The following is a 10,785-nucleotide window of genomic DNA, read 5'->3' on the forward strand; positions in this document are numbered from 1 at the left end:
TCGTAATTACAGGTAAACCTGGCACTGCTTTTATAAACACACGTATGCTCTCCTGGTTGGCTCCAGGTATCCACAGGTACAGCGCGCTAACGAATGCTGATAAAATACATAAACAAATTTGTATATAATTTAAATACACTTGATATTTTCCCATCTTTCATACATTTATGTTCTTTCAAGATTCTTGATAACTTTATTAAATGTAAATATGTAAATTTTCATTTATATAACCAAGCATGGATTCTAATTGTAGCAATCACGCCACTTTTTCCATCTGTGGTTACACAGTATGGTTTAGTCTACACGTCTCTTAAAAACGCTATCATCCAATTTTTTACAAAATTAGACAAATGAAATGAAGTTTAATTAAAATAATAATTTAGCTCTGATCTAAGTATTCAAGTGAGATTCGGCTTCCGTAAATTTCCTACTTCAAAGACCCATTGTGAAGGCCAAAATAGTGATTAATAGTGCTAAAGGTGTTAGGGGAGTGGTGGGCACTTGAATACTTCGATCAGAGCTAAATTATTATTTTAATTAAACTTCATTTAATTTGTCTAATTTATGTAAACTAGTCGATAGCCCGTGGAAAAATCCAGGGGTGCGCCCATCCTTTTTATACCACTTAAGCTTACCCCAGTGTCGAAACGCCGGGGTAAGCCAAAGTCAAGGTGCGATCTGACGTTTAACACTCTGTGGAGCTCTTAATAAGAGCCGTAAACTGTGCCACGCGATCAGGTGGAGCGCTTTAGTACAGGTATACAGTATTTCGTAAATTAAGTACACCATTATAGTCTTGCGACTGTAACATATTTTTCAAAAAATATTCCCTGCAACGATAGCTGAAATAAAAACACAGTTTACAAACAACAGTCGGGACCCCATCATAGCAAAAACAATCAGTCAATATTATTTTAAATGTTTGTGAAAGGTTGTGAAAGGTAAAGAATTTATCGTGACACTGGGCTAAGCGCTTACCACAGTTAAACCGTGTTGCACATGCATATAGGAATAATACGCCTTTGGAAAAAACTTCTCACAGACTCTGTTTAAAAAAACACAACAGGGCTGTGCGGTTAGTCCAGGTAAACATTGTTGCACATCCGTACAGGTGTGATTACCGAGAAAGTTTGAAAATGAATTGTCACATTGGGTTGACCCCTTAGTACAGGTAAACCACGTTGTAAATGCGCATGGGCTTAACAGCCTTTACCAAAAACAACAGTCTGTTGTTAACACTGGGCTAACTGCTTAGTATAGTTAAACAGAGTTGAACAGGCGTATAGGCGTAATACCCCTTTCCAAAAAAACTTCATTGCAACTTCGGTTTTAATGAAAACACTGGGAACAGCTCATTACCGGTTCAGCTAAAATAATCTGTCAGTCATTTTATTTGCACAAAAAGTTTTCAGGAAAAAATAACTTAGCTAACTGCATTTATAGCATAACACTTATTGTTTAACAATATTGTTGTAGCCAAACTGCATTTTTATACTCTTACTTCTAGCCAAAGATAGGAGCTAGCTAAATGGCTACAGTCTCAACACAAAAATAAATGGTGGAATAAGTAAGGTTCTAGCTAGCTAGCTAGCCTCAATCTTCGTTTCCTAGCCAAAAATCCTAAAACTGGTGCGTTTAAGATCTGTACGTGACTAAAAACATGACAATATATTTATCTTAACATTTTAGAACATACAAAAAACCAATATTACGAAAATAAAAAGCTTATAGAAGACACAAAGGTGAAACAGACTTATAAACAGCACTGAACTGACCTTCTTCTAAAAACTAAAATGGCCATCATGTTTCTTCGTTGGCATGTCTAGGCCGCGAAAGTCTTGATTGGTTTTTCAAAGAATCAGGCGTTTTGATTGGTAATCACGTGCGAGCGGTCAAAACAAAGTCAGTTAAACTGTCAGTAAAACCATCCTATTTGTTTTCGGTGGCTCCTGAGCGGAATCGGCGATAAAGGTCACGGCGGTAAATTATTATTAAAAAAGGCGCTTTTAAATAATGAATTTATTTTAATCACCTAATTTGTTTTTTAAATTAGAAGATTATCAATTAAATTAATTAAATTATGTAAGGAAATAAATTAATTTTTTGGGTTTAGTTCAATTAATTATAAAGTTTTCTATTAAACAATCCCCTGTTTTCTAAAAATTCGCGGAAAGATCAAAGGAATATCGGTAACCCTTTTGAACAGACAGACAGACGACGGCTAGTATGCAAATCAATTTTGAAAGAGCTAAAAAACATACCATTGTGTAAAGTTAAAATTTTCTGCTGTGTATAACAAAGGAAGTTTCTATCATCACGTTAGTGATAGGAAACGAATAAAAAATTAAAGTGTATTTATATTTTGTCGATTATTAAAATTACAAACGCTCTTACATTGTGAAGCATGGTGTCGGTAAATCAGTTCAAAATTCTTTATGTTCTCCAGAAATAATCGCATTTTTTACAGCATAAAGTATCTGGAATTTAAAGAATTTAACCGCATCTATTTTCGCGTACCTTAAACAAGCAGATGTTTAACATTTTAAGTCCTTCTTCTGAACAATGACAAACATTTTTAATTTTCTGTTTTAAAAATGATAAAAATTTCACTGTAATTGCCGATGCAACGTCAAATTTGTTTTAAGCCAATAGTCGGCACTCCAACGTCAGTACAATATAAATCTGTGGCAGGTTCAATATCAACGCAACAACAACAACATCTGTATTTGAAGTCGAAGAAGAACAGAATTGAAGATAAAACCAGAAGCAAACATTGGATGAGGGTAAAAATAAAGTACACAACGAACAACCCATATTCTAATTTAAATGCAGATTCATCTATATTATAGTAACTCACATTGAAAAAAATATTATCATAACCATAAAACTTGCCAATTGATCCAAAAATACTTCGATATTGTCCTAAAAAGACACACAAAAAATAAATCCCAACAAACCACCATAGCATCATCCACAAGTCCAACCAGAACTTCACTTTGTAGTAACAACTTCTCTTCGTATGCTCACCAAATATACCAAGAATTGGATTTATCATAAGTAGGATATTCGTAAATACAGGTAAACCTGGCACTGCTTTTATAAACACACGTATGCTCTCCTGGTTGGCTCCAGGTATCCACAGGTACAGCGCGCTAACGAATGCTGATAAAATACATAAACAAACTTGTATGTAATTTAAATACACTTGATATTTTCCCATCTTTCATACATTTATGTTCTTTCAAGATTCTTGATAACTTTATTAAATGTAAATATGTAAATTTTCATTTATATAACGAAGCATGGATTCTAATTGTAGCAATCACGCCACTTTTTTTATTAAAATAAAGTAGATGTCTCATATTACATTTCCGTGTTTGCATTGAATTATGGGATACCTTCTAAACTGTGACAATGGATATATAGGAAACCTCAAACTATTAATAATTGCGCCACTTAAGTAGACCTATTAACTCAAGAATACATTTTACTGTAAATTAATTTTACGTTTAAATTAAGAATGTGTAACAAACAGTACCACTTCATTAAACCAAATCTAAATAATGAAGTTGTATTAAAAAGATACCACTTTATAGTTCAGATTTGGTATAAATACACTACAAAGTCCTGGAAAGTCATACTAACTGTAACAAGATGCAGAAGCTGTATCTCGCTGCTAACAAGGTGAAGATTCACAATAGTTTATTATATTCTTTATTATACACCTGGGAAAACCAAAGTGGAGTATGCTACTTGGTCTATGACCACAAACCATGCTAAATTTTGAAGCCCATTAAATCACTCTGATTAATTGCTAAAAAGAACATTTTGGACCCAATGAAAACCTAAGATGTTTAGATGTAGTCACTAAGTTTGCGCTTATTTAAAGCAGCTTAATAGGGCGACCAGCGATATTTTTAGAAAAATTGTTTTTGCGGAACAGTAGTGTTTTTTATTTCTATTTTTGTAAACAATAGGCCTATTTTTCAACCTAATGTACCAGTAAACAAAGCAGATTCTTATAAACGCGTTATGCATTTTAACTACAAAAAATAAAGTGGCGGCGGCGGTTATCCGGATGAGTGTTAGGGTTGCTAAAAAAGCAAATCGAGGAAAACAGGTGAGTAGGGAAGCTTTAAATGAAGTGAGAGTAGTGTAGACTTACACCCTTTTTTGTAAGAATATGTTTTATAAGAATACCAGACAGGGATTTTTGGTTAAACACAATGGGCCTATTGTTTAAACAACAGAAAAATAAAGAATAATGACCAACCTGGTAAAAATATTGATATTTTTATACATAAAGTATGTAATAGATTTTAAATTAAATATATACGGCGAGTTGATTTGCCTTATCTATGATTTACATTGGCTGGTATAAAGATTGGAAGCTGAGAAATTTAAGGCTTTATTGCACCTAGTCAACGGCCTGGACGTTGTGTTCAGTATTTTGAAAAAAAAATAACACTTTGCACTCTTGAAGTTAATCCATATGCAAAAGAATTGTCCGCTGTCAGGAACCGCGAGCATTAACCAACGCGAACATAACATCATATCTATCTCAGTTAAGGTATACTTTTTTACAATTAGTTAAAAATATATACCTTTTACATAACCAAAGTAATGTTAATGTATACGTTTAAAAGCTTGTCACGGAAACTTTCACACCACAAGCAATAACATTTATTAAATTGATACGTTTTAAAATATGTCCTGTACGTCAATGTTCATTGTCTTTTCGCTAGTCTGTCCAAATTATTGTTTCTGTTTTCTGCTTTTTTGCGAACAGGAATTTTACTGCATTTTAAGCATGCTGAGATGCGAATGCGTAACCGGACAGTACGCAGAATGCTTTCTAATCGCCTAGTTTTTGTTATAAAAAATTGCATGGCTTTTGCATCGTTTATGAATTCAGAGACGAAGAAAAACTCCGTGACTCTGTTAGCGTCTGAAGCGTTAATGTCCGTTTCATCAATAAGAAATTTGACATCAGTAAAGCTGGCATCAATATTATTGTGATTTTCTTGTTTTTCAGTTATCATCATTTTCATTCCCTAATGTTATTAAATGTCGTTGTGTACTAATTCGCTTTTCAAATATTTGCACTTCTTTTTTGTTTGCATCGACCTTTATATCTTCAGATGAATAACCCCTTCGACATGCAGATTGTCCTGTAGATAACAGGACAATTTGCATGCATAAATTTATAACAATTTCGTCACGTGCTATCTTTTAGTCATCACTTCTCACATTAGTGGCACCTTTCCAACTATAACCCTGATAGCTTGCGCGCTTTGTATGTTTTTGTAACATATCAAGGAAGTAGTAACTCTTCCCAAAACTGTCTTTATTGAAAGAATTCTACTCTAGCTTCGTTACAATGTTTTTTTACTGCTTCCTCCAAGTTTCGGCATCAACATGTTCGCTATCGCCAATACCACTGATTGCGTATTGATAGGATTTGTTGGATTTCAGGCTCTGTCGGCTCCAATGGGTCACAAACAATATCCGGAAACGCATTTCAGGCCTCGTCAGGAATGGCGTGCGATCGCACGCGCACACGCCCACACACGCCATGTTTGAATGTTCCTGTGCGATCTTCGCACGCCAAAAAAAAACACTTAATACCTCAGGCGTGCGCTAATCGCACACCAAAATAAATAATGTTCTCTTCAATGAAGGCGCACAGGAATAATATACATTGCCGATCGCGAGTAAAGCTACACATCTTTGAGAGTACGAATACAAATAAATGCAAGTAAAATAATTCAGAGTGAGAGTACAATGCGAGTGCGAGTAAAATAAATAAGAGTAATCAATAATTAAACTACTCGCAAGTAAATATTAAAAAAATATATGTTACTCGCGAGTTATATTAAAGAAAAACATAGACATTAATTTTAAATACACTATTTAATTTTTTTTTAATTTAGTTGCTCTTTTGAAATTAATAAATAAATTTTAAAGTTCAACTTTTCCGTCTTTTACAGTTCAACTTTTCCGTCTTTTTTTCCGTCTTGTTCTTTCGCAGAAATCACTTCAAGCATGTTCTTTCGCAAGCACAGAGTCAGCATGATATCTAATTATAGTTATGGTGATCAATTGCCACATGCAGACTTTGCTTTCTGAATATATTTCAACAAACATTGCTTTACAACTCAGACAACAATCTGTATAGTTTTAAAACATCGCCATAGAAACAGGACGTCACAAAGCTTGTTATTGTTTTGTTTAGGGAGGAATGTTTTAAGATCGAAGCAACAATAATAACGTGAGGGATTTTTTTATAAAGAAACAGTTTAATGTTTAATGATATATTTTTTTTGAAAAATATAAAAATAAAAAATATTTACCTCTAAAAAAATATTTACAAAAAAGTTATTAACTGAAAGAGTTTTATGACTGTAACTTGCATGTTTTATAATTTTTCTTCGTTCTGTTGCTACGTCGTATACTTTTTTTTTCAAAAATAATGAATAATGAACGCATCGCACATTTTAGTTTCGTCCCAACAAATTACCTGCTTTTCAAAACATGGCAAAATTAGTGTTGCCGTATGCGAGTTCTATGATTATTCGAAAAAAAAAAATGGAACAAAAATGAGCACACGCCATCGCACGCCATTGAAAATTATGCCGTGAGAACAACGCACGCCTCAAAATTATTAAGAAGTATCATGACGTGCGAAGCTCGCACGCCAGCATTTTTCTTCCTGACGAGGCCTGCATTTAAATGGGTATAAAATCAGAAAAGTTAAGAAAGATTTTAAATTAAACATTTCAAAGCCACCTCACACCTAGTGCTTAAATCATTCTATGACCACAAGCAAAAACAAAAGTCTACTGTCAAAAAACTTTGGGATCGAGTAGGGATAACCAACTTTATAAAGCTGAAGATCCTTTATTGCAATTGGAAATCGTCGGTAATTAATTAATTTATGATAAAGTAGAAAACAGAAGGGATTATGTAATCCTCTCTCTTTCAATACCCTTTTCTACGTTTAATTAATTGTGTTTATTATTACTGATATTGAACTTATTTACCCAGGAAAGCCTCTTCACTTTCTTTTGAATACTGCTATTAACGAGTGTCCTGCGAAGGGGGGTGTCACAGTGCTCTCATTTGAGGGGAAAAATTCGTGCAAACACATCAATCCCTCAACTAGACAACCGCCTGAGATATCAATCCTGTTCTTATGATGAGCGCTAAGCAAAAAGGATAGATTCGCACTTTTATAATCTCTGGCATGACTAGCCGGGGTTTGAATCCAAGACATCCTGCACTGAAAGTAAATGCTCTACTACAAAGGGATTTAACCCAAACCTGACCTAAAATAAGTTCTGTGCAAGTTTCAATACACTTAAGATAAGTTTTCTCTAGCATAATAGCCGTATTTTGTCTGTTGGCCAATACCAGGTCGTAATTATATGTCCAGGAAAAGCGTTTAAATATTATGTATGGTGTCCGTGTTTCTTAATTTGACTAATTGGGATAAAATAACAGACACTAAAAAATCCCAATCAAACATTAAGATTTTAGGACAAATAACATTTTGTTCAGGCACACACATAAAAAATGTAATAGTATAATATCATATATAGAACATAATAATATTAAAAAAATCTGGACAACGGTTGCCATAATGGCAGAGCTTTAATATTTTAAAATCAAATTATTAGTTTGAAAAATTTAAAGGCATAATCTATAAAATCTGATAAACAAACTACTAAATCTAACAAAATCTATAGATATATGCATCAGTAAATGTTAATGATAGCAAGTTTTTCTGCAACTGCAAGCCAAAACACCTTGTGGTTTACTGGTTGTAACATATGAGAAGGACTTTTCCTTTAATCATTTACAAGTACGTCCTTTATTTTTCCAGTTAGGATCTCCATCAAATTTGTCCTTTTTTAACTTAAAATATATAATTGATCAAATACGTAATCTAAAAATGCAATTATAGTTCAAGAAATAACCAGTGACATGCTGGTAAAACAGACAAATATCATTTGTGAACAACTACTGTAAAAATGCGTACGTACTATAAATCGTCAATCTTATACTCCATTGTACGCTTTGCTTTCGACTTACCCCTTTTCTGAGGGTACAGATAACTCCTCGAAAAATCAACTTAAAATTTTTTTGCAGAAGAGATGCATAAAAACACTTCAATAATTTTCTAAGGCGTAGATATGGACGCCCTTTGAAGATCCCCTTCCCCTTGTACACTTTGATACGCTTTTAGACTACCTCTCCGCCTTCTTTTTCTTTGAGCATGCTAGCTACATTACTTTTTGTGAAGCATATCAGTGAGTAAGTTTTTTAACTAACATTCATCTTATCAGCTATTTCACTCACCGAAAAACTCTTTTAATATCTCTACATTACTATTATTATAATCGAGTTATTTTTAACAAGGTCAATTTTAGTTAATTTTTTTTAGATGTTAATCTAATTTACATTGTCTATCAAAACAGATTGTACAAACTTTAGTCTGCTTGTAAAATCTGTTGCAGAGTAAAGTGGACGTATTGCAAAATAATTGTTTGTTAGATAACTGTAAATTCACGAAACGTGCATCCGAGAATGGCAGAACCAACGCATGAAAAATGGCTAGGTCAACGAAGAAAGACTGTCTTTGTCATCAACATGATCACATTTCTAGCTGGCTTGGATTACAACATCATTATGTCCACTTTTGTCTTCTACCTTAAAGATTTAGTAAAAACAGATCGTCCACACTTATGCTATGCCATCTTGCTAGGCGTTTTCTCCGTCAGTGCAACTTTAACAGGAGGGTTTGGCGGTCGCTATGTTGATCGAACTAGAAATTTAAAAATATATACCAACGCAGTGCTAGCGTTAATTTTAATTGGTAATCTTTTATATTCTGTTTACCTTCATCCAGCATTTTTGATTATTGGACGGTTGCTTGCAGGTGTGGGAGATCCATTTATGAGTGTATGTGCCGGAGAATTAGTTCGCCTATATAGTAGAGAAGAAGCAACAAGTGCGATTTGGGTTATGACGACAGCATATGCCATGGGGTTTACTGTTGGTCCTGCTTTTGGAATTATATTTAAAGGAGTTAATTTCAAAATAGGATCGTTTATTGTTACCTACTTGAATTTCATTGGAATATTTGTTGCAGGGGTGACATTCGTTACACTTGTAATGTCAAATATGCTTTTACCTAACAAACTTCTTGAACTAAAGGATTTAGTAAAAAATATGCCAGAGAAAAGTAGCAAAATAGCAAACTGTGATACTGATAAAAAGGGTCTCACAAGAGATGAGATAGTAGCTCCAAAAGAAAATAATAATCATGTAGAAACTTTGCCAACCAAACAGGTTTTCTCAAACTGCATTGCTATGTACAGCAGCTTTAGCTTGGATATGTTGTTTCCACTTCTAGTCGATGATATACTAAAATGGAGTCAGTTTGCTTTAAGCGCCATGCTTGTCACAAGCTCAGTTTCTTACTTTTTCATATTATGCACGTTGGTTAAGATCTGTACTACTGATAAACGAACATACTACACAATTATTTTTTGTTTATGTTGTATGTTAATCAATTTCAGCGTGATATTCGAACTGAAGGTATTAGCACGCGATGTTAGAAGAGATATAATTTTAATGGTGGGATTTGTTATAGCATACACGCTTGTTTGGCTACCAATACAGGTCCTTTTGAAAAGCATGGTAGCAAAATTAATTCCGCCAAAGATTCAAAGTTTTTCACAAGGCTTGATCGCAGGTATAATGAGACTTGCCATGATAATTCCTGCATTTACCACTCCACTTTTAATGCCTTGGATACATATTTGGGCTCTCACGTTGTTTGTTATTGTTACCATCAATATAATGGTATTCATTATGAGAAGAAAATCGTTGGCAAACATTAGAGTTATTTCTGTAAATAATAATAAATTATAATCTTAATAGGAACTTGTCAATTACATTTTAATGTTTTTCTCGGTGAACAATGGCGTAGGGAAACTAAGGACGTTCATAAACTCTGAAATTAGAAAGCATATCTTCAGTCACAAAGAAATTATTATCCAATTCTATAATATTTCTCGCGTCCTCTCCACCATCCGCCATCATAAAAAACGGCGAAAGAAAAAACAAACGAGATTTGGCGCTAAGAAAATCGTGCACCGCGGTCATATAATTATGCGAAAATAACAAAGGAAAACGGCTAATAATATAATTTAGGCGCGAGATATCAAACTTTTTGTTTACAGAATTCGATCAAGGCAAAATATAGCAATCTTTATGTGTTTCAATAGAAATTGCTTTCCTTCGGAAAACGCTTTTTTTATAAAATTTCTATCTGCTTTTAGTAAGTAACAACTTATAAACGACTTGTTTAAAGCAATGTAATAAAAAAGAACTGGGACTTAAAGAAAACGTTATCACAAAAAGGAACTTGGATGCATTTTAAATTTTATAACAGGTTGGCTCTGTCTCAGCTGGGCTATTTTTCGACTCTGTAATTAAGGGGCGAGAAAGTGGTCTGAAATAGTGTCAAATTTTCTAACTCAGTCTCAAGTTCCTCAATTACTAGAGTTTATCAGCTCATATTTGGGACGAAAAGTCGAGTCAAAAAAGTTGAGTCAAAAATCCCTTCATAATTGCAAAAAAAAATTTTCATAACTAAGAATATTCTAGTATAAGTTTTTTTTTTTAATTCTTGGGTCGCGTTTAAACTTTTTTTTGTGCGAAATGATAAAAAAATAATTCTACAAGCGTGAATAAACAGCCTAGCGTGAGGCACCC

The 10,785-nt window shown here is 33.6% G+C and overlaps 1 protein-coding gene across 1 annotated transcript; it reads left to right on the forward strand.

Annotated features, from left to right (window-relative positions):
* Positions 1-8,652: 8,652 nt before the first annotated feature.
* On the forward strand, positions 8,653-9,939 carry LOC130613424 (uncharacterized). The gene has a single exon (XM_057434770.1). The coding sequence runs from the start codon at positions 8,653-8,655 to the stop codon at positions 9,937-9,939; it is 1,287 nt and encodes a 428-aa protein (XP_057290753.1).
* Positions 9,940-10,785: the final 846 nt, after the last annotated feature.

Source organism: Hydractinia symbiolongicarpus, chromosome 11 (assembly GCF_029227915.1).
Source record: "Hydractinia symbiolongicarpus strain clone_291-10 chromosome 11, HSymV2.1, whole genome shotgun sequence".
Classification (NCBI taxonomy): Eukaryota; Metazoa; Cnidaria; class Hydrozoa; order Anthoathecata; family Hydractiniidae; genus Hydractinia; species Hydractinia symbiolongicarpus.

Coding starts and splice junctions, on each gene's coding strand:
- LOC130613424 (XM_057434770.1), top strand. CDS start 8,653: ATGATCACATTTCTAGCTGGCTTGGATTACAACATCATTATGTCCACT.